The 23,960-nt window shown below is 35.5% G+C and overlaps 1 protein-coding gene across 3 annotated transcripts in view; it reads left to right on the top strand.

Annotated features, from left to right (window-relative positions):
- HMCN1 (hemicentin 1) overlaps positions 1–23,960 on the top strand; it is a 446,669-nt gene that overhangs the window by 119,923 nt on the left and 302,786 nt on the right. For all 3 annotated transcript variants that reach the window (XM_024256979.3, XM_002809691.5, XM_024256990.3), the window contains exons 3-4: positions 9,627–9,785; positions 10,856–10,978. In XM_024256979.3, coding sequence (XP_024112747.2) covers positions 9,627–9,785; positions 10,856–10,978 — 282 coding nt within the window. The remainder of the gene's footprint in view (positions 1–9,626; positions 9,786–10,855; positions 10,979–23,960) is intronic.

Raw genomic sequence — 23,960 nt, 5'->3', positions numbered from 1 at the left:
TTTTATCACATTAAATAATCACAGCATTCCAATCTTCATTAACTAGCTAATAACAAAGATAATACCAAATGTGCTAGACGGCATGCAGAATCCATATGTGAGTGTTGGAGCAGAAGGAAGAGAGAAATTTCTGTGGCTAGGCAGAGTCTTGACTAGCAGAGAGGACTAGCAGAGAAGGGTCATAAGAGAGGAAGAACTGGGAGCAAGAAGGTCTGCTCAGAGCAAGTATAGGTATGGTGAATGCTTCCTCCTTGAATAAGCAAATGATTATTGGCTAGTAAGACCTTCTTAGACCCCGTCCCTGCCCCCTCTGGCTCTTGCTCCCTAAGCAAACAAGGGAGCCACTTGTTAGGTGGGACCAGGAATCCATTCCAACCAGGGCAATGGCAGTGTCTTAATTTTGAAGGTCACAATAAAAAGATACCGAATCCTTGAAGAGGGTAAGAAAGAATTCTCTAAGAAGCTGAGAAGAGGATGGTTACTGAAGGGTGACTGAGAATACCAAGATATAATTTGTTAGTTTCCCATTTTTGCCTACGGTTAATCCTGCCTGCTTCTACATGTCTTCTGATAAGTAGAAGGTATTTTCGTTATTTTTTTTATTCTTGGTTGTCTCCATCCTATTTCCCTCTTCAAAGGACCACTCACTGTCCATTATAACTCATGTGAATTATGAAACTTTTGATATTTTTTAATGTATTAGGCACAACATTTTCTAATTTACTAATCAAGATATTGAGTGCCTGGTACATAGTGCAGTTTTTATAAATATTTTATTTGAAGCAAACTAACCTCCTCCAAAGACCCAACAAAACATGTCCCCTGAAGACCCACCTAAGCTCTACTAGCTCCCTTGAAAGAAGGTCCAACGAGTTGAAAGATCAGTTGCCGATGAGTTAAATCCTTACCAGTGACAGGTGATAATCTGAAAGCATGGACTGTGTTGTAATTGTTACCTTTACTGTGCCTGGAATTGTAGTCAGCAGTTCTTTGATACTTTAATTTGGATTTCACCTTCTTTGAGCTCGTTTGGTGATCAATGAATGTGTAGCGAAGAGCAGCATAGTTTGACTGTCTGGGATGTAACATCTTTTATTTAGATTTTGGAGATTTGAGGTTTGGGCTCTGCGATATTCTGATTGTTTCTCAGTACATCCCTGCAATATATTCTACAAGTAATAAAAGCCAGCACATGTCACTGACGAACTCTGTAATTATTCTAATTTGTTTTATATTTGCTTCGATGCAACTTTAAATTAGATTCGATGTAATTTAATGGTTTTCACATGTACATCCTGTTTTCTTGGTAAAAGAATTGCACAACTGTATTTTAAGAAAGAGAACTGAGAGTTGTAAAATTTTGTTCGGCTTTAGACTGGGCGCGGTGGCTCATGCCTGTAATCCTAGCACTTTGGGAGGTTGAGGTGGGCGGATCATCTGAGGTCACAAGTTTGAGACCAGCCTGGCCAACCTGGTGAAACCCTGTCTCTACTAAAAATACGAAAATTAGCCAGGCATGGTGGTGGGCACCTGTAATCCCAGCTACTCAGGAGGCTGAGGCAGGAGAATCTCTTGAACACCAGAGGTGGAGTTGCAGTGAGTGAGATCGTGCCACTGCACTCCAGCCTGGGCGACAGAGCTAGACCCTGTCTCAAAAAAAAAAAAAAAAAGAAAGAAAGAAAATGTTTTTTTTGTTCAGCTTGAAACTGAGTTGCATACCTAAATTTTATAGGTAAGGGACAGATTACACAAATAAGACATTTCACGCATGGGTGTTCCACGTGAAAAGGTTGTAGTCTGACTTTGAAACTAAGTGCAAACTCTAGTAGGTTATACTCATGTTAGAATAAGGGTAAATATTGTAATGCCAATAAGAATTATTTTGAACTTAGTCATGAGCCTATAAAAAAGTTTCAATTTTTATTGCTTAGACTTAGGCACCTGGAAAACAATTGATATAAAAACGAGTTCAATGAAAAGATGAGAATAGAAGAATTGAAATAAGTTGACTAGAAGGTAAATGATAAGGCATGGGAGCATGCTTGCTCTGAGATTAACATTCTTGGGTCTCTCTGATCTATCATTTGATGTAGATTTTCCCATTAGGATTCGAACAGGGACTTCATTTTTTTTCCAACTCCTCTCACAGTTTAAAGGTTCAGTTTATTCCAGTGCCATTCCTACACTGTCTTGTATTTAGAAAAGACAGCATGATAATCTGTGTTTTAATACTCCCTTGAATGATAAGATTTCTGTTCATTCTTATTTCATCTTGCTTTCCAGGAATTCATTTTGTGAACATAATTATCACCATAGCTCTGAAGTTACAGTTTTTTAAAAATATTTTTTATTCCAGGAGCAACATTTACTGTGAAAGCTCAAATGCTTCCGTTTTTCTTAGTACACATTTTTCTATCTGAAAGGTCTTTGGCAATTTAGTAAATTGTAGGCATCAGTAGAATTATAAAGATAAAATGTCAATCAAAATATTGAGCAGGACTGTGCATACTGATACTAATTATCTATATTTCAGCGTTCAAATAAAAGCACAGGTTAACAAAGCCAGACCCTTTCTAAAATGCATTTAGGGAGCTGTCTAATTCTATGCATTATACAGTTCATCTCCATCATACCTTTCATTTGTGTGTGTGTGTGTGTGTGTGTGTGTGCATGTTTCTGTGGTTTTAGGAAATATATTTACATAGCCATGTTGGTTTTATCGTGTTGATTGTTCATCCTGACTGTATGCCAGGACAGAGAGGGGTGTGGGGGAGAGATCAAACATAGGGGGAGTTAGCTTTATACATTTGTACTTTTAGAAGGTTTAGTTCTGGAATTGTATTACTTGAAATGGGATGGGCTAGGCTTAAGTCAAGCTCAGGCTGAGTATGTTAAGTGTACCTAGAATATGTCAAGATTGCTTTGGAAAATCTTTCACCCATGTACTCACTAGTCATTCATTCATTCATCAAACAACAATGGCACACCTACTAAGTACTTCAAAAAACAGAGATCTAGTAGGAGGAAATATAAATTATAATACATCTTACTGAATACCACAAAAGAAGAATAAACAATATTCTGTAGGTATCTAGAAGAATGGGAATTTTCTTCCTCTGATTATACAGTGTCTCAGAAAGCTACTTACTTATAGTCACAGAAGTTCAAGGAGGTAATAAAATTCCTCATGGGAGTTTGCATGAATTTTCAGGCCAGGCATAATTAAGTTCAAATCTCTGCTTTTTCACTTACTAGTTGTGTGACCCTGAGACAGGATTTTCAAAAGTTAGTACTCGGTCAATAAAACATGTTAAAAGTGATACTTACCTTATCCATTGATGTAAAGAATAAATAACATAGTGTTTGTGACAATACTCTCTCAGCACTTGGCTCAGAGTAGACATTTATTGAATTAACACAGGTAGAGTGTCTTATTACCATGAAAAGTACTGATTAAATCAATAAGACCTTTTATAGATTTAAGTTCTTCAATTGTAAATTCTTCCATCATAAATGTTTATGGATTATGATTTTACATTTTTTCTATTTGGTATTCAGGTCAAAATGAAACTGCTACAGACGTTTAAAGGAGTTTATTTATGTATTTTTTGAGACAAGGTCTTACTCTGTAGCCCAGGCTGGAGTGCAGTGGCATAATCACGGTTCACTGCAGCCTCCACTTACCCAGAGCGTTCTGAGTAGCTGGGACCACGTGCCAGCTATGTGCCACCATACCCAGCTAATTTTTTTTTTTCTTTTTTTTTAGAGACGGGGATTTCCTCTGTTGCACAGGCTGGTCTTAAGCTCCTGGGCATAAGAGATCTGCCCTCTTTGGCCTTCCAAACTGCTGAGATTACAGATATGAGCCACCATGCCTGGCCAGGAGTAATTTTTTTTTTTAAGTTTGGAAATAAAACTTACAAGAGTTTGTTTTTATAGTTTCAGTCACATTTCCATTACCTCCAATTTTTAAATCAGCTGACACAAATCAACCTACAGTCTCTGACTTTGTGAGGCTTATTTATAAAAATGAACAATTTTAGCAATGCTTGTGTAGCCTAGTCCTGTTCTGCCAAAGCTAAACTTAAAGATCAGAAAGTCAGTTGATGATTTGAGAGAAACACTATAAAGAAACCAGTGGGTTAAAGGTGTGTGTGTGTGTGTGTGTGTATGTGTGTATGTGCGTATGTATGCATATATGACATATATGATAAAGTTTGATGTGTGTGTATATATAATCTTTATTTATAAACTTTGTGTGTGTGTGTGTGTATATACATATATATATATATATATATAAGCAAAGGGAATAATTTGTAGATTTTTGGAGTAAGTTGTACCTTGATTCTTGATCCCTAGTAAATTAAAGCAATTTAAATTTTGCCTCTAATAACTTCTGCCAGGAAAGGAAGTTCATGAAAGACTTAATCAAAGCAACAACCTTACAATTAACAGTCTAAAATTAAGTCTACATAAGTCAATCAAATGTATCATTCTAAAGTAATGCTGTCCAACAAATAATGTGAGCTACATATATAATTTCAAAAGCAGTTGAAATTGACTTCAATAATCTATTTACTTAACTGAATATATCCAAAATATTTCAATATGTCATCAATATAAAAATTAGCATTGCTTTAGTTTTTTAATTTAAATTTTAATTAAAATACAATTTAAAAATTCAGTTTCTCATTTTCAGTAGCCACATTTCAAGTGCTTAGTAGCCACATGAGGCTAGGTAGTGGCTACTGTGTTGGAACAGAGGTAAAGCATTTCTTTCATAGATCATTTTATTTATTATTATTCTTATTATTATTTTGAGATGGAGTCTCGCTCTGTCACCCAGTCTAGAGTGTAGTGGTGCGATCTCGGCTCACTGCAACTTCCGCCTCCTGGGTTCAAGCAATTCTCCTGCCTCCTAGCCTCCTGAGTAGCTGGGACTAGGTGCACGTCGCCACGCCCGGCTAATTTTTTTATTTTTATTTTTTATTTTAGTAGAGACGGGGTTTCACCGTGTTGCCCAGCCTGGTCGCGAACTCCTGAGCTCAGGCAGTCTGTGTGCCTCAGCCTCCCAAAATGCTGGGATTACAGGCGTGAGCCACCACACCCAGCCTCATAGATCATTTTAATGGCCACTTATGATTTAAAATTATTGGAAAACCGAACCCAAATATCAGATAGGGAGCTTTTATAACAAGATAATACTGTATGTTAACTTCTTTTGGAAAAAGAATAAACTTATTTTTCTTTTCAGGACCTTCTATCCACAATGAGATAGACACATAGCTTTATTAAGATATGAATTATTAGTTAACATTTACTTTTAATTTTCAGTTAGCTAGAAGCAGAAAGGTAATAATTTAAATATACTGTATTATTTTGGGAAGAGTTTTATTCCTGAGAACACTTATAATCGATATGATTACAATATAATATGTGTTTGCAGATTATATTGCAAATGTGAAATTTGGGGCAGAATAGTCATTTTTATTATAAAGAATACACTGATTTCCATAGCAGAAAAAATATAATTAAGCTACACAGAGGACTCCTAAAGGATGTATAAGCACGTCCAGTCTTGGCTTCTGACATGTGTGAGTCAAAGTGTTTCTTTTTTAAACATTTATTTTATTGTTTTAAGAGATAGCTTGCTATGTTGCCCAGGCTGGATGGGAATTCCTGGTTTCAAGGGATCTTCCCACCTCAACCCCCCAAGTAGCTGGGACAACAGGCATGCACTACCATGCCTGGCTTAAAATGTTCTCTTTTTACTTGACATTCTCCAATTTTCCTGGCTGCTTTGAGACTTTTTGTTAGTTCTTTCATAAAAGTCAAATAATTCATTTTAGAGTATATGATATTATAAAAGTCCTTTTTGTTAGTTCTTTCATAAAAGTCAAATAATTCATTTTAGAGTATATGATATTATAAAAGTCCAAGAAATAAAAGGATATTTGTGAAATTCTCTGTGGGGTTTTAGTTGTGTCAGCTCACCACACTCTTTCCTTTGATTATTAACCAATATTAAGCCTCACATACATAAAGCTCCAATGTTTCACAAAGTGGCTTTTTTTTTTTTTTTCAGGAAAATCAGGTGGTTCTAATACTTACAGAAAAGGTTGTTGACCATCTTGATTTTATTAATATGTGGTTAAACTGCTTTATTCAAATTTATAGGCCGAAAAATGTTTATAGTCTTAGGGACCCTATTTCAGAACATGATTTTTTAGGGCTGCATTCAATTTTAAGTTGAGCTTGAAGTTCCTGGGAGATTCCAATGGGATTAATTCATCTGGAGTCCCTTTCAAGGATTCTAGTGGTCTCTACAGTCTAATCCTGGGTAATGTTTCAGGACTCCTAGGGAAGTAGGCATCTATAGGTCCTCTTAGGGCAAATTTATACTCAAGTCAAACGGCTCAGAGAGGATCTCTCACTCAATAACTGGACAAGGTTTATCATTCCTTCTATTCCTAATATGTGCCTTTAGATATTTCTTAGCTGTCCTCATGTTTGGCCTATAGACAGAAAACTTCTCCTAGTGTGTTGGTACACACATGACAATTAGTAAAAGACATTTAATCCCTCCTTAGAATTATACTACCATGGAGTTGTATTGTGTACTTGGCCATTCAACAAATGCTTGTAGAATGGATAAATTATATTGTGGTTCACACTCGGGTGCACAGTGTCATGTGCAGTTGAGGAATGTTTTTCTCTAAGCTTCTGTATATACAATAGGAATTAAAATTTTTTTGAGCATCCCGGAATATCCATTACAGATTATACAAAATTGGCTGCAAGTAAAGATTATTTCTATCCAATATACCAAAATTACTAACATGTCTGTCTATTTCCCACTTTCCTATTACATAAATTTTCATTCAAGGTCATTGTTGCACATGATAACCCTCCAAATAACTGTTATGCAAAGGAAATATGTTAAGTACCACTAAAGTGTAAAGCATAGTAGAATACATCTGAAGAGTGAGTAAGCACATTTGACTGGAAACAAAGCTTTAAAGAGGGGAAGGCATATTATCTCAACCACTGTGAGATAATAGTTTAATTTGAAAAATATTTACTCAGTGATTACTTTAAGCCAGCATTGTGCTATGAACTGAGGATTCAAGGACTCAGCAAAGCACAGTTCCTTGCCATCAATGAGCTTATACAATGGAAGAATTTAGACATGCATATTTTGTTGAGAAGTGTTTGATGGTAGAGATAGAACAGTAGAAAGACTACTTGAATGAAAATTGTTATGGCATTAAGGTGTGAAGCAAGGGGAATATTAAAAGAACAGGAAGTTATCTCAGCTTAAAGGGAGGAATTTGTGGAGAAGGAGCAACAGGAGAGAGAAAGATAGAAAGCTTATTTGATCCAACACAAGTAGTGAAATATTTTAAGTAGGAACGTGATGTATGTAGCTCTTTACTGCAGGCAAAATAAAGTTAAGTGGAAGGAAAAGCAGAAAATCAGATAGGAGTTTGTACATGTAATAAAATTAGTGATAAGAAAAGTGACTAGTAGGAAGTGAAGAGAAAGGGAAGGGACAGATTTATGGAAGTCGAATGAATGACGACTGATTAGATGAAAGTAGAAGGAGGAGTCAAAAATGACTCAGGTTTTGAAACTAAATGTCTATGCAGATAGTACTGTTAACAAAAATAGGGATGACACAGCAGAAAATATGAGTTCTGTTTTAGATGCACTAAATTGGAGAGGCATATAGAACACCCAGGAATAGAGGTCTAATGAGAAATTGAAAATGTAAAATTAGAACTTGAGAGATAAGTATGGTCAAAAGATACAAATATACAAGTTGTTGAGAGCGGTGTTATTTGTTAAACTAAATGCCTCGAAAATGCATGTAAGTGATAGGAGGTAGGAGATAAGTTCTGCAAAAAGAGAAAGGATTGCTAACGCAATAAAATTTTGGGGAATCTATGGCTGGTATATTTTCCAAAGTGAAGATCAGGTTACTACATCTTCTAGCCCCATGCAATTAAGAAAGTGACCTAATATTTAATGAGTCTCTCAGTTTTAGAGTCAATTTTTAACAGCTGATGCTCTGTTTCAACCTATTTAACAAATAATACTCAAAGGCTGTAAGTTTTGATTGGGATCCAGTACAAGAAAAGATTCTCCACTTCATCCAGGCTAGCTCATTGTAAACTATTCTAATACTTGGTTCTTATGACCCTGATTAGATCTATGGTGTTCACGGTATCTGTATCAGAATGTGAAACTGTTGGAGCCTGGTGAAAGACCCAATAGGAAAATCAGATAGGATTTCCAGAGTTTCATGGAATAACTATTTTCTTTCTGAGAAAGAGCTCTTACTTGTTGCACTCTGCTGCCGTAAAGCCCACAGGGTCCCAAGCTGCCCTGCTTTTTATGTGATTGCTTATTCTAGGTCCTGAACTCCTTCAGGACAAGATATTTTAGCTTATTTGTTGTTGGAAGCCCAAATCTCAGCAGGGTGTTCAGCAATTATTAATTGCTCAAATTATATTGATCAAAAGTCCATTCCCTTGGCCCTATAGTTATTGCTATCAGTTTGTCTGTTTGTCTGTCTATCTATCTACCATTTATAATGGAGAAGTAAAATTTGAAAGAACACTAATATTTCAACAGCAGAGAAATGGTTGACTATAGTATGGAATATAGACATAATAGAATGTTATGCCATTATTCAAACCTGTGGTTTTAAACAATGCTGATGACATGGAAACAAACAGGATATAATTCTGAATCTAAAATATAATGTATAAAACTGTAAATACAGCAAACTCACAATTTCATGTACAAATCCACATAATTATGAAGGAAATAAATGTGACAAGAATTGCTCTGAGGGTGGGAACAGTTTTTGTTTAGGAAAACATATTGAGCCTATTCAAGTAGAAAATAAAACACAGAGATTATAGGTTAATAGGAAAAATGAAACAGAGTCAGAGTGAAAAGAATGACAAACAGAATGCATTTTATGTCAGATAGTCAGGGAAAGCTTCTCTGACAGGTATGAAGTGAGCAGAAGTTTGAAGGAGTATGGAGACATGCCATGCTGGAATGATTTAGTAAAGAGAGTGATGGAGTAGAGAGATCACCTTGATTAGTTCCCAGGTGAGTAGTTAGCCTTAGCCATGGGTGCATAGCCACGAGTGCAAGCAAGTGCTTCACGATTAAGGCGGGCATCAGGTTGCTTCTGCAGGTAGGTTAACAGGTATTGTGGTGGGAGCTTATGAACATTCTCTTCTGATTGCTTCTGTCTTCTCAATACAATAAGCAAGTTCATCAAATAAGAATGAGAAAAAGTAAAAGAAGAGGGGGTATATGAGATCATCGTGTAAGAGAGGGCAGAGTGAATAGACATTTAATTTTAAAAATATATAGCTATTATTTTGTGTGTTTTGGGTGAATTTCTAACTTATCCTTAAGTACACATTTTTCTAGTTCATATCACTTTGCATATCTTCCATCCCTTCTTGAACAAAGTGCCAAACTGACAGAAAATAAAAATGAAAATTTGCTCAGTTCTAAAACTCCCAAAGCACCTTGTTATAACCAAAATATTCAATTGTTTTTGCTGGTGAGGTAATTGAATTTTTCTCTCCACTCAACAGGGTGGTGGTGATTGTCCAGAAATGAGTATCGGAGCTATAAAAATTGCCTTGGAAATTTCTCTTCCTGGTTCTTTCATCTATGTTTTCACTGATGCTCGGTCCAAAGATTACCGGCTAACCCATGAGGTGCTGCAACTTATCCAACAGAAACAGTCACAAGTAAGTAAGAATCAACCCCAAACGTTTCTGTCTAAATGCAATATGTAAGAGACTGCCTATCCTGTTTGACTCTTCCATGTGTGGTCAATAACAATAATTATAACTATCTATCCACATGTATGTTCACCAATATGTATATGTCATCTAATTTAAACATATTAAACATATATGTTATATTTATACATACCATATTAATGCCTTGTTTTTCAGTATGGAGAAGACATGATTGGGGATTAATTAAGGCACTTGCTATCATCTTTTCCTTATAACTGACAAAACACAGGCCTAACCAAAAAAGGCTTATATTCCAATGTTATCTCCGATGTGGAATCATGCCTGAGTCAGAGTTATTCATTGTATCAGCTATTGCTGCATGACAAACTTTTCAAACACTCAATGGTCTAAAACAATAAGCATTTATTTCTCACATGTTCACAGAGCTCAGTTGATCTAGGCCAGGCTTGCTCACTAGTGTGTCTAGGGAATAGTGTGGGTTTTGCTTATCTAAGCTTGACTGTCAGGAGACCTGGCTTTGCCTCATAGTTGTCTTACCCTCTTTTTGAGACCAGTAAGTTAATTTAGGCATGTCCTTCTCGTGGCTATGGCAGAGACACTTGAGAGCAAATGGAAATACACAAGCCCTCTTGGGTCTCAGCCCAGAACTTGTAGAATGTCATTTTTGCCTCATGCTATTGGCCAAAGGAAGTCACATGGACAAGCTTAGATTCACAGATGACAAAATAAGCTCTACCTCTTTTATAAGAAGAATTCAGAATCTTTTGACTGAGTGATACAGGGAGGCGTGAAGAATTGAGGCCATTCTGTGATCTAGCATAGTCATGGTCTCACTTCTACAGCTTTTAGCCTACACTTCTAAAATATAAATCACTATGTTCCTATCTGGGTTCACTATTAAACAGAGTATAAAGTCAATAATTATATAAACATACACACACACACACTCACATATTCTACTTGCCCAGAAATGTAACACAATAGGTAGTCAATACACATATTTTTTTATTTCTGGAAACCCTTTACACTGTTTCTTTTTTTTTTTTTAATCATAGGTGGTATTTGTTCTGACTGGAGATTGCGATGACAGGACCCATATTGGATATAAAGTCTATGAAGAAATTGCCTCTACAAGTTCTGGTCAAGTGTTCCATCTGGACAAAAAACAAGTTAATGAGGTCAGTTTAATAAAGGGAGTCTACTTTATTACCAGCTGCCTTATCAAAATCAGTTAGGCCAGCCTAATTATGACAGATTTGATTTCAAAAATAATTTTAACCAAGAGGTATTACTCCTAGGCCACAGTTCAATAAAGGCATTGAATAATGTGAAGTAATATAGGTATATTTATTTAATGTTAATTTTTAGATTGTATTACTTATAGCAACAAACTGTTTAACTGTTTAATTTTATTGGAATCAAAATTTTTTGTAGTTGTTCAGTAAGGTCAATTTGCGTTTTTGATGAATAACTTTCATATAACTATTAAAATGAGGCTAAACTAGTTACTGAAGTAGAATGCGAAAAAGTTAATTATTGAGCAAAAGTCTGATGAGGTTTGGTTTCTAAGATTAAAAGTAAAAAGCTATGACTAACTAGTAACTATGTAGTTATCAAAAAACTGATAATATTTATAAATTATATTGTAAGAAAATTTAGTATTTTCTTATAAAGTCCTTTAGATAGGTTTGTCATAATTTTTTTTTGTTGTTGTTGTTTGAGGTGAAGTCTCCCTCTGTCACCCAGGCTGGAGTGCAGTGGCACAATCTCAGCTCACTGCAAGCTCTGCCTCCTGGGTTCACGCCATTCTCCTGCCTCAGCCTCCCGAATAGCTGGGACTACAGGTGCCCGCCACCAGGCCCGGCTAATTTTTTTTGTATTTTTAGTAGAGACGGGATTTCACCATGTTAGCCAGGATGGTCTCGATCTCCTGACCTCGTGATCCGCCTGCCTCGGCCTCCCAAAGTGCTGGGATTACAGGCGTGAGCCACCGCATCTGGCCCATAATTTCTTTTTTGTCCATTTTGCTGTCTTTCCTTGGCCTCACTCATAATGACATTTTTTTAAACCTGTTTATATATTTGACTCTCATTTAAGTTTCTAGGAACATACCAATACAAAGATAAGGGTGTTTTAAAATTTATTTTTATTTTTTGTTTAGTCCTTTTTTTTTTTTTTAAGTTCTGGGTTACATGTGCAGGATATGCAGGTTTGTTACATAGGTAAACGTGTGCCATGGCATAATTCATATTTGATTCATGTGGTCACTGTATCTCTACAAGTTCTATTAATTTCATGACAGGCTCCTTTGTGTCTTAAATGAAATGGTTCAGTAGTTCTCTTATAGCTAAAGAGTTCTTATTATATCAAGGTGGAACTAATAGGACATTACAAATTTCTAGAGCAAAGAATCTAGCGAAAAATTTTTTAATCAACATATTGAAATAGATAGATCTGTAAAATTAATCTTAAAAATGTATTCTTGGAAGAAACAGTTTTAGAGAGGGTTACGGCTTAGGTTTATATTGTGTGCACTTTTAGTGACTCAGAAATTCCTGGGAAGGGTCTGATGACTACACAGGGAGCCCTCAACAGTTAATTTGCCTCAATGTTTGCATGAGAATTTGGGAACCTGGGAAGAAAGGGATTGGGGAACAGTGCAGAACTCTCTCAGACACTGGGTTCCTTGTCCTGTCTCATACACTGTATTTGAACCTAAAGAAGGAAAAGCTGCTCATAGAAATTGTCTTCAACCTGGTATTCTGTAAGACTCTAGGGTACAGTGAGCAGCATTAAGTGGGACTTAAGTGAGGAAGAATAGCATTCTCTCTTACATCAGCTTGTACATCACTTGCTTAGAGTTTTGTGAGTTTCTGGGTGGGAGGTGGTGGTGGTGTGCAGTGCAGAGAGATAGAGTGTTGGGGCCAGTATGCTGAATATGCCATGCCTAGTGGACATGGTCATTCCTAGCAGAAGTATTACAGAAGAGGCAAGAAGACACATGGCTGGCACCTAAGCTTTTGAAAGAATAGTTGCTCAATGGGACCTTTTTGTGAGCAGTCAGACACCACTTAGAGATTCCCAAAACAGGCTGAGCACAGTGGCTCACGCCTGTAATCCCAGCACTTTGGGAGGCCGAGACAGGTGGATCACAAGGTCAGGAGTTCGAGACCAGCATGGCCAACATGGTGAAACCCTGTCTCTACTAAAAATACAAAAATTAGCTGGGCATGGTGGCACGTACCTGTAGTCCCAGCTACTCGGGAGGCTGAGTCAGGAGAATCACTTGAACCCAGGAGGTGGAGGTTGCAGTGAGCTGAGACCACACCACTGCACTCCAGCCTGGGCAACTGAGTGAGACTCCATCTAAAAAAAAATATTTCCAAAACAAATGGGGTTAAATTTAAGGAGAACCATAGGACTTTATTAGTAGTGGGTTTCAGAGCCAGAAAAACAACAACAACAACAACAAAAATGTGTCCTGGGAATGTGACTCCATTTATATCCACATACCCAAGGAAAATTGAGTTACATAAAACTGAAATAATACAGTGCCTTAAATGGAGAAACTAAGCCCTGTAGAGAAACTATAAGCCCTAGAGCCTTTATTAAATGGCATGTGATATTTTTGGCTGTGTCGCCCCCCACTGCCCCCCAGTCAGTTCTCATCTTAAATTGTAGTTCCCATAATCCCCACATGTCATTGAAGGGACCTCATCGGAGGTGATTAGATTATGGGGGCAGTTCCCCCATGCTTTTCTAATGATAGTGAGTGAGTTCTCACAAGATCTGATGGTTTTATAAGGGGCCTTTCCCTGCTTCACTCAGCACTTCTCTCTCCTGCCACTGAGTGAAGAAGGATGTGTTTGCTTCCCCTTCCATCATGATTATAAGTTTTCTGAGGCCTCCCCAACCATGCAAAACTGTGAGTCAATTAAGCCTCTTTCTTTTATTAATTAACCAGTCTCCGGCAGTTCTTTATAGCTGCATGAGAAAGCACTAATACAGCATCATATTATACATAATTTTTATAGTTCTAATAATTTTTAATAATTCTGACAATTAACAGATAATTTGTAAGAAGAATAATTTATAAAAATCTGGTGTAAATTCAGAAAATTTTATAAATATGGATATATTAGAGAAACTTAACCCTCTGGCTTGTTTTTAGTGTTTCTCTCCCGGATCATCAACTGATATTCTAATCCTTAAATTTAGCTTTTGCAGAATAGCACTAGAGAGAAGCATTGCTAAAGTTGTCCATTTTTATAAACTAGAGTTTGATGCCAACAATAGGGCTGAGGCTTTATTTATCTATCCGTCGTAGCAATTCTAACCACCTCACCAATTGGTGCAGGAAAGGATGTTTCACTTACTTTGGGCTAATGAGACCAAAGGAATCTTAGCTAGGAGTATCTTGGATTAAGTTAACAATCAAACCCATCCTACTGCTAAACCTCCAGAATTCAGGAAATTATCTTTTTGTTCAAGCCAATTTGAGTTGAGTATTCAGTTACCTTAAAGTAAATGCATCTTAAATGATAAAACTTGTATATTTCTTTGTGACATGGGATCTGTGAGTCCCAGTTTCCCTGTTTGTAAAATGGAGATAATAGAATTATCCTTTTCAGAAATTTGCTCTGAGGTTAAGTGAGATAATGCACTTAAATGTTCCACACAAGGTCTGGCACAGAGTAGTGCCCAATAAATATTAACTAGTGTTATTATAACACTTGTAGTGTTGGTATTATGCTTTTAAAGTGGGGAAAATTGTGCCATCAAGTTTGCTAGAAATTATATGTCTGATTGTTACTGGGAAATAAATCTGAGTAGGAGAATCCAGGAAGAGGCTGAACAGTTTTCTTTTTTCACTATGTATGAAAAAAAAAAATATTGTGAAGCTCCTATTGGAACTGTACAAGTCAATATATTCCTTAAAGAAAGCTAGCACCATGGAAGATTTTATTAATAGGAAGCATTGTGACAGTGTTAAAATTGGATTTGCAAAATTTTTGACATGTTATTTAGTCATTTCTTTTTTCCCACTGTTCCAAAATATTCTATTATGTAAACATTACGAACTCTAGGGAAAATAGATGCTATACTGGTATCTTCACATTTAATAGACACAAGAACTGCAGGGAAGCCACATATGCACTCAGTCCTTTCATTTTACTCAAGACTTTTCATCTGCTGTTTCTAAAGGAAAGTGTAGTGTTATATTTTACTCTCTTAACCTATTTAATCAGTTTCTTAACCTGGGGGATATATTTTATATCAACTCTCTCTTGAGTTAAGGTGAAGTTTTTACTGCGTTCTGTTTTTTTTTTTGTTTTGTTTTGTTTTAAAAAACAATGATTAAGTAGAAGATCTAGGACTCTTTCATCTTTATTTAACATAAAAGGGAAACCAAAGTGAAGAGATAATTTGGCCAAGCATCAGTGGTCTATAAATCACTGTATGGTATTACATTTTGGAAACACAATTTACAGTACATCTCAAGGATGTCCTTAATTCACCTTTGAATACAGACGAGGAACTACACTATTACAGTATTACTCCTTTATTTATATGCTGGGTGGGTTGTCAGTTGATTTAATTAATGCTTCCTTTTGGTGTAAGAAAAAGTCCAGGTTGGAAATCTCAGAGTTTTTCACAGATGCTATATCCTTGTGTCAAAGAAGCTAACACAAAAGATCACTGTTATTTAGATAATTCGCTTGTCCTGAGCTTCCCTATCCTTTTTCCCACCTCCCCCAACTCATATCCTGTAACATTCCCTTCCCTTGAAAAAAACTTACCAGCCTGTTGTATTGGTCTGATTCTAATAGATGTTACCATTACAATAAAAACATTTCTTTTTTTATTTTTTAAATTTTTGTGGGTGCATAGTAGGTATATGCATTTATGGAGTTCATGAGATGTTTTGATACAGGCATGCGATATGAAATAAGCACATTATGGACAATGGGGTAGCCATCCTCTCAAGCATGTATCTTTGAGTTACAAACAACCCAATTACACTCTTTATTTTCAAATGTGCAATTAAGCAATAAATAGCATTTCAATAAATAATTACTTCTGTAATTCTCTCTTACAGAGGCAGGGTATCAGTAACTGAAGCTCTATTACAATAGAACCAGGGGAATATGTACCCAACCCCTTCGTATTTCCTGGTGCCTTTCATTTTCCCAAATCCAACTGGAAGCTAGGGAACCAAGGAGCCCTGTTGAGGTGTTCCATAAAAGTCAGCATCCCTGGCCACGGTTACGTCTGTAATCCCAGCACTTTGGGAGGCCAAGGTGGGCAGATCATGAGGTCAAGAGATTGAGACCATCCTGACCAACATGGTAAAATCCTGTCTCTACTAAAATACAAAAATTAGCTGGGCATGGTGGCGCACACCTGTAGTCCCAGCTACTCAGGAGGCTGAGGCAAGAGAATCGCTTGAGCCCGGGAGGCAGAAGTTGCAGTGAGCCGAGATCGTGCCACTGCACTCCAGCCTGGGCAACAGAGGGAGACTCCATCTCAAAAAAAAAAAAAAGTCAGCATCCCAGGGTGCAAAGCCAGATGGAAATGATTATTAGAAAATGAAGCTGGAGAGGTAAGCAGAAAAGATTCAGCACAAGCAGTGTTATGTGGTAGTTAAGACTAAGGCTCTAGGACCATGGCTCATATCCCAGCCATGTGACCTCAGATATTTTCTGTGTGTCAGTTTCCTTATCTGTAAAATGGAGAGAATGATAGTTTCTACCTCATAGTGTTGTTGGGTTTAGAACATGTCAATAAATATTAACTGCTATTATTTTTATTTAGTGATACATGCTAGTCAAAATGTTCTAGTGACTGTTTTTGGTTTTCTAATAGGCAGAGGAGAGTTGAGCTTACTAGGTATTTCAAAGGAAATAAACGGAACCCAGGAAAATAAAGTGACAATTTTGCAACACATCCATGAAAAATTCAAATCCTGGCAATGAAAAGCCTCATAGATTAGAGATTACTGGACTTATTTCTCTTGCTAGTTTTTTCCCTGAGTTCAATACTTTAAAAAAACTGTAAACTTTGCCAGAGTATGAATCTGGCACAGCCTCTTCCTGCTATTTTGGCTAATGGCCATTTAGGACTGGACTTTGGACCATGAGCTTTCTGCATATGGGCTCAATGATGAGACTCTGAAAATTGGGGTTTTGGACAATTAGTGCTCTAAAATTAGGAATCTGCCATTTTGTTTTTTCCCATTCCTGAGTTTCACTCCAGAAATTATTTCAAAAACAAAACCTTACTGCTGACCTTGAAAATCAGTAGAAACAGGTGTTTCCTCTGAAATTTGAAAATGTATCAGGGACAACTATAATGTTCTAGAGAGCTACAGGAAATGTGTGAAAACAATGTGTAAATGTTTCCACGTATCCCTTCTTTGAATTCACCTGTGGAAAATGGAATGGAGATGTTCAGAGCCAATCCTTTAAAATAAATGTAGGTCTCCACATCCACAAACACAACAGAAAAGGAATGCGTACCTGAACTTCAGTTTCAGTGGAATGCTTTCTTTCTCCTTTTCTGTGCTAAGATTGACATGTTGTCTGTATGAGTATGTGCTAGGAATGCTAGTGTTCTAGTCACATAGTTACCTTTTCACTTCCAGGCACCTGGGAGTGCTTATAGGTCAGGAATATGCTTAAATGAAGCCATGTGTACTTTCCATTTCTTTAGATAAAACAAAAAATGAAGTCTTTAATTTATTGCTTAAAAAGTTATCTTTGTCTGTAGGCTTCTGAGCATGTGAACAGTTTTCGTAATGACATTTAAAGAGTACATAATACATAATATTTCTCACAAATGTTGGGGGGAGAGGATGGATGGAGATGACTGCTCTCAACAGAATATCATTTAGAAAAAATATGCCAAAAGTCAAGCAGAGCTCTCCTGCAGTCTGAAACAGCAGGAGATGGGGCCAGATATGGGATAGGAAGTGGGGAATACATGATTTAAAAGGATAAGCCCTGCAAAATGAGAGTGCCTGTCTTTCATTTCATGATTTTGTATATGGGCTCTGGGAACTGTTTGAAGCATTAGTTATAAACTGTAGCGATAGATTCTGTAATGTGCAGTGGGATCATCTCTACACAACAGAACTCATTGCCTGTGAAATGTAAGTTTCAGTATGAAAGTATTATAATCATGGTATCTGATCCCTAGTATAAAATTCAGAAAACAGAATGGACATCACTCATTAAAACTTCTTCCTAAAATACCAAAAAAGCACAGAAGACCTATATCTAAGGATTAAGAAGCTTATATAATGCTTCAAGGAATATTTCTTAGAAAAGAAAGAAATGTTACTTAAGGGTAAACACTAGCCAGTAAGTTGCATGCTTTCAACAGGACCAAATGAAATAGAAAAAGAAATAAACCTATTTATTTAGCTGACTCTATTTTGATTAGAAGCTAAATAAAATATCAAGTTTGACTATGAGATGTTAGAGATAACTGAATCAGTCAATTACCTGCATTGCTAATTCTGGGTTTGTAAAAATCTTAACTACCAAAAAGTTACTGTGTCAACCTCAAAGTCTTTGAAAAACTCATTAAAAATCCACACTGTCTTGAAAGAGAGTACCTATTCTCCTCATTTGGTCTTTATTTTTACTGGAGTTGTGGTGGAAACTAAAGATTTGAATTGAGAAAAATTGTCCAAAATTCTTGATATTTAAAATTGAAACAACTAGTTAGCCTTTGAAATTGCTGACCATGATCTCTTGAAGTTTACCCATTGGGAACTGCAAAGGAACACAAGGGAACATGCAAAAAATCAGCAATGATGAGACAGATAAAATTCTATTGAGCAGTTTTCACACAGCCTGAACAATTTGGATATTTCCTTTCATATTTTATATATTTAATTTTAAGATATTCCTTTTAAAGCTTTTTTTTGTTAAAAAGCACCTGTGATTGAATAATAAGCAACTAACTCTGTCTCACAGAAAGTAGAAAAATGCAAAAGGTTTGTTATTACATCTTTTCTGCAGAACAAGAATTGCCTGCTGCCCTTACATTTATGTAATTGAGGGGAAAACACAATAGTATTGTTTCTTTAATAATGATAATTGAATAATTTGGGCCAAGGTAATTTGCTGTTGTTAATCTCTAGACATAGAAGATCTTATATAATTGTCTAACTTACTTTTCATAATTACCTACCCAGGAACTCCATTACATAATTACTATCCATCTGAAAGAAAAAGTTATAATTTTTGTGCTAAACACAGCAGGTACACATTATTTTAAAGTAGAAAAGCCTTGGCTATTATCTCTAGAAGAAATAATTGTATCAATTAAAGATAATTTAAACCTTTGGAAAAAACGTATGGATAATTTTTTAAAGTAGTTTAAACCATTTAGTATACAAAGTATGAAGAAAACTGAAGGTCTTATTTTAAATATTTCTGTATATTATGAACCAGTGGATGGCTTTGAAAACAGTGAGCTTATCTAATGAAGCAGTAAGCAGTTCCATGAAAATATTAAGTTGCAAATGCCATTTAAATACCAAACATATATCATGATTTATCGTTGCTTGCATTTGGTTCAACCTAAAAATATTCATCAAGGACCATCTAGTTTTGGCTTCTGATTCTGCAATAGCAAAGGGGAGATTAAAGAGTTAAGAGTCAAAGTAAGGGAAGTTTTATTTGAGAAATTTCCTTATGACCCAGGATAAATAAATGGAAACAGAGTCCATGCTTCATATATTTTCCAGGTTTCCTTATGCATTCCAAGAGTGAATTGACTGTAATAGGGTTATAAAAGCAAAATCTTTTGAGAGATGGTATGAGCTACTTTTGAGAGCTCCCTTGTAATATTTTGGTCATGATTTGGCTTTGTGACAAAAATTACAAATGGCTTTCTCTTTCTTGCTGCAGACCCCAGAAGAAAAATGTACTTTAAAGTCATATACCACATAATTTAAACAGCTTTGGTATGAGTGATTGAATGAAGAGAAAGGAAAAAAAATTCAGAATTCTAGTCATAATTTTAAATAGACGCAAGAAATTTATTTACTTTAAAATATGATTGTTGGGTTATTTCATTAACTTCTTTTTATTATGAACTTAGGAAAAAGACACATGATATAGTTAAACCATTTAAAATTTGAATATCAATATCATCTGTAAAAAAGGAGAAAGTCTTCAGGAACTAGTGAATGCATTTGTGAAAATTTGGCCATTATTTATTCAAATAATATTTATTAAATTATCAAATTAATGCAATAATATTATAATGAATACAATAAATTTAAATAATAAATTAATAAAAACAATAAGTAAAATTATTAATTTGAACAATTTTTCTTAAAAGTATATGTCTGGTAAGATTGAAGTTTAAAAATATATTCATTTACATTTATGTATGCATATTTCTAGACAAATGAAAAAGTCATACCTAAAAATGTTGATAATGGCAATCACTGGATAGTATAATTATGGATAATTTTAATATTTTTTCTTTTATGTCTTATCTTATTGCTTACTGTGTAGGTATTGTTTTTAAAATAAAGGAAAATAGTGAAGCCATTTCCACTAACAGAAAAAATTTCAAACACACCTCATACACTCATGTTACAGGTTTATAAGCAAGACTCTATGCTATGAGCTATGAGGATGTAAGAACAAATCAGACATAGATATGATGTCTCAAGATGCCAGATTTTGGAATCTCTGAGGAGAGGGATCAAGTCTCTCCTGTCCAGAAGCAAAATCATGAACCAAACTCTACTTTCAGTTTTACTTCTTCCTTAAGTACAGGCCTTCTTTTCTTCACTCAATTAGAACTGTTCTCTTCATATATTACAATGACTGTTGCCTCAGTCTTCATTTCCTTGTGTAAAATTTGACACTATGGATCATTTTGCTTTTTTGAAATCCTCTTGCCCTGAGCATCTGTGATATGATGTTCTCCCCTGACAGATCTCTATTCCTTCTCTGCCTCCTTTACTTTACTTTACTTCTCTTATCCCAAATGTATTTCCCAAGCTAGCCTCTATACTTACTCTATCTCTTGATATTATGATTCAGTTATTTCTTTTTTTCTGGTCATAACTCCTTAAGTCATCTAGTTGTCTACTTAAATGCCTCTTTCTCCTGATAGCATTATTTAAAAGAACACCCCTCATTTTCTGTCCTATTCACATTATCCTACTTTATTTTTTAATTACTTTTATGGGGGCACATGTACAGGTTTGTTACCTGGATATATTGTGTAATGGTGAGGTTTGGGTTTCTAGTGTACCTAACACCCGAATAGTGAACATATACCCAGTAGGTAATTTTTCAACCCACGCCACCACCCTCCCCACATTTTGTAGTCCCCAGTATCTATTATTCCCCTCAGTATGTTCATGTACACCTACTGTTTAGTTCCCACTTGCAAGTGAGAACATGCAGTATTTGATTTTCTGTTTTTGAGTTATTTCACTTAAGATAATGGCCTCCAGCTCCCTCCACATTGCTGCAGATGACATGATTTCACTCTTTTTTTATAGCAGAATAGTATTCTATGGTGTATATACACCACATTTTCTTTATTCAGTCATCCATTGATGAACACTTTGGTTTATTCTATGACTTTTTTCAGTAGTGCTATGATAAACATAGGATTGCAGGTGTCTTTTTTGGTATAACAATTTTTTTCCTTTGGGTAGATATCCAGTAGTGGGTTTGCTGGGTCAAATGGTAGTACCGTTTTTAGTTCTCTGCAATATTTCCATATTGTTTTCTGTAGAGGTTGTGCTAATTTACATTCCCACAAACAGTGTGTAAGCATTCTCTTTTCTCGGCATCTTTGCCAACATCTGCTCTTTTTTGACTTTTTAGTAATAGCCATTCTGACTGGTCAGAAATGGGATCTCATTTTGGTTTTAGTTCACATTTCTCTGATGATTAGTGATGAAGAACATTTTTTTCATATGTTTGTTTGCCACTTGTATATCTTTGGAGAACTATCTGTTCATATCCTTTGTCCACATTTTAATGTGCCCACTTTTTTTTTCTTCTTGTTGAGTTGTTTGAGTTATTTCTAGATTCTGGATGTTAGTCCTTTGTCAGATGTAAAATTTGCAAATATTTTCTCCCTTTCTATTGGTTTTCTGTTTACTCCACTGGTTATTTCTTTTGCTCTGCAGGAGGTATTTTGTTTAAGTCCCATTTATCTATTTTTGGATTTTTACATTTGCTTTTGAGATCTTAGTCATAAATTCTTTGCCTAGATCAAGGTTTAGAAGAGCTTTTCCTAAGTTTGCTTCTAGAATTTTTATAGTTTAAGGTCTTACATTTAAGTATTTAACCCATCTTGAGTTGATTTTTGTATATTGTAAGAGATACAAAGTGTCTAATTTCATTTTTCTGCATATGGCTATCCAATTTTCCCAGGACTATTATTAAATAAATAAATATTTAATAATAGTCCTGGAAAGAGTTATTTATTAAATAGAGTGTCCTCTCTCCATTGTATATTTTTGTTGACTTTGTTGAAGATTGGTTGGCTGGGAGTATGTAGCTTAATTTCTGGATTCTCCATTCTATTTCATTGATCTATGTATCTTTTTTTTTTTTTTTTTTTTTACCAGTACCATGCTCGCCTTGTTGTATAATTTGAAGTCAGGTAATGTGATGCCTCTAGTTTTGTTCTTTTTGTTTAGGATTACTTTGGCTATAGGGCTCTTTTTTGGTTCAATATTAATTTCAGGATTGTTTTTTCTAATTCTGTGAAAAACAACATTGGTAGTTAGATAGAAATTACATTGAATCTGCATATTGCTTTGGGCATTATGGGCATTTTAACAATATTGATTATTCTAATCCATGAGCACAGGATGATTTTTGATTTGTTTATGTCATCTATAATTTCTTTCATCAGTGTTTGGTAATTCTTCTTGCAGAAATATTTCACCTCCTTGGTTAAATATATTCTTAGGTATTTTACTTTTTTTGTATGGCTATTTTTTCCTTTTTTTTGACTTTTATTTTAGGTTCAGAGGTACATGTGCAGGTTTGTATAAGCAAATTTGTGTCACAGGGTTTTGGTATACAGATTATTTTGTCACCTAGGTACTAAGCATAGTATCTGATAGTTATTTTTCCTAATCCTCTCCATGCTCACTCCCTCCTCCCTCAAGTAGGCCCTAGTGTCTGTTGTTCCCCTCTTTGTCCCCATTGGTTCTCATTATTTAGCTCCCACTTATAAGTCAGAACATGCAGTATTTGTTTTTCTGTTGAATGGCTATTGTAAATGAGATTGCATTCTTCATTTGGTTCTCACCTTTAATGTTATTGATGAATAGAAATGCTACTGATTTTTGTACATTGATTTCATATTCTGAAATCTTGAAACTTCACTGAAGTTGCTTATCAAGTCTAGGAGTCTTTAGAGTTTTCTAGGTATAAGATTATGTGATCAGCAAACAGATGTAATTTAACTTCTTTTCTAATTTGGATGCTTTTCTTTTTAATCTTCACTGATTGTTCTGGCTAGGACTTTCAGTACTACGTTGAATAGGAGTGGTGAGTGGGCATCCTTGTCTTGTTCCAGTTCTTCGTGGGAATGCTTTCAACTTTCCCCCATTCAGTATGATGTTACTTGTGGGTCTGTTGCATATGGCTTTTTTATTTTGAGGTATGTTCCTTTGATGCCTAGTTTGTTGAGGGCTTTTACCATGAAGGGATTTTGGGTTTTGTCAAATGCTTTTTCTGCATCTGTGAGATGATCACATGGTTTTTGTTTTTAATTTTGTTTGTTTATGTATTTAGTGATTTGTGGATGTTGAACCACCCTTGCATCCCTGGAATAAGACCCACCTGATTTTGATGTATTATCTTTTTGGTGTGCTGGTAGATTTGATTTGCTAATATTTTGTAGAGGATTTTGGGGTCTATATTCAACACAATTATCGACTTCATTTTTACAGTACTTCTCTCTATCTAATATTATATTACATATCCTTTGACTTTGCCTAAAACAGTGTTTGACATTTGGCATGTACTCAGTTAATAGTTATTAACTGAATGTTTTGAATGAATGGATCTTACTGCTTTCCTTTTTACTCTGTGCAGATGATGTCCAAGTCTTCAGCCCTGACTGCTTCTTCAGCCATCATCCTATATT

Source organism: Pongo abelii, chromosome 1, assembly GCF_028885655.2.
Source record: "Pongo abelii isolate AG06213 chromosome 1, NHGRI_mPonAbe1-v2.0_pri, whole genome shotgun sequence".
Lineage (NCBI taxonomy): Eukaryota > Metazoa > Chordata > Mammalia > Primates > Hominidae > Pongo > Pongo abelii.
Note: the sequence above shows the minus strand (reverse complement) of the source record. Positions and strands in the feature narration are given on the sequence as shown.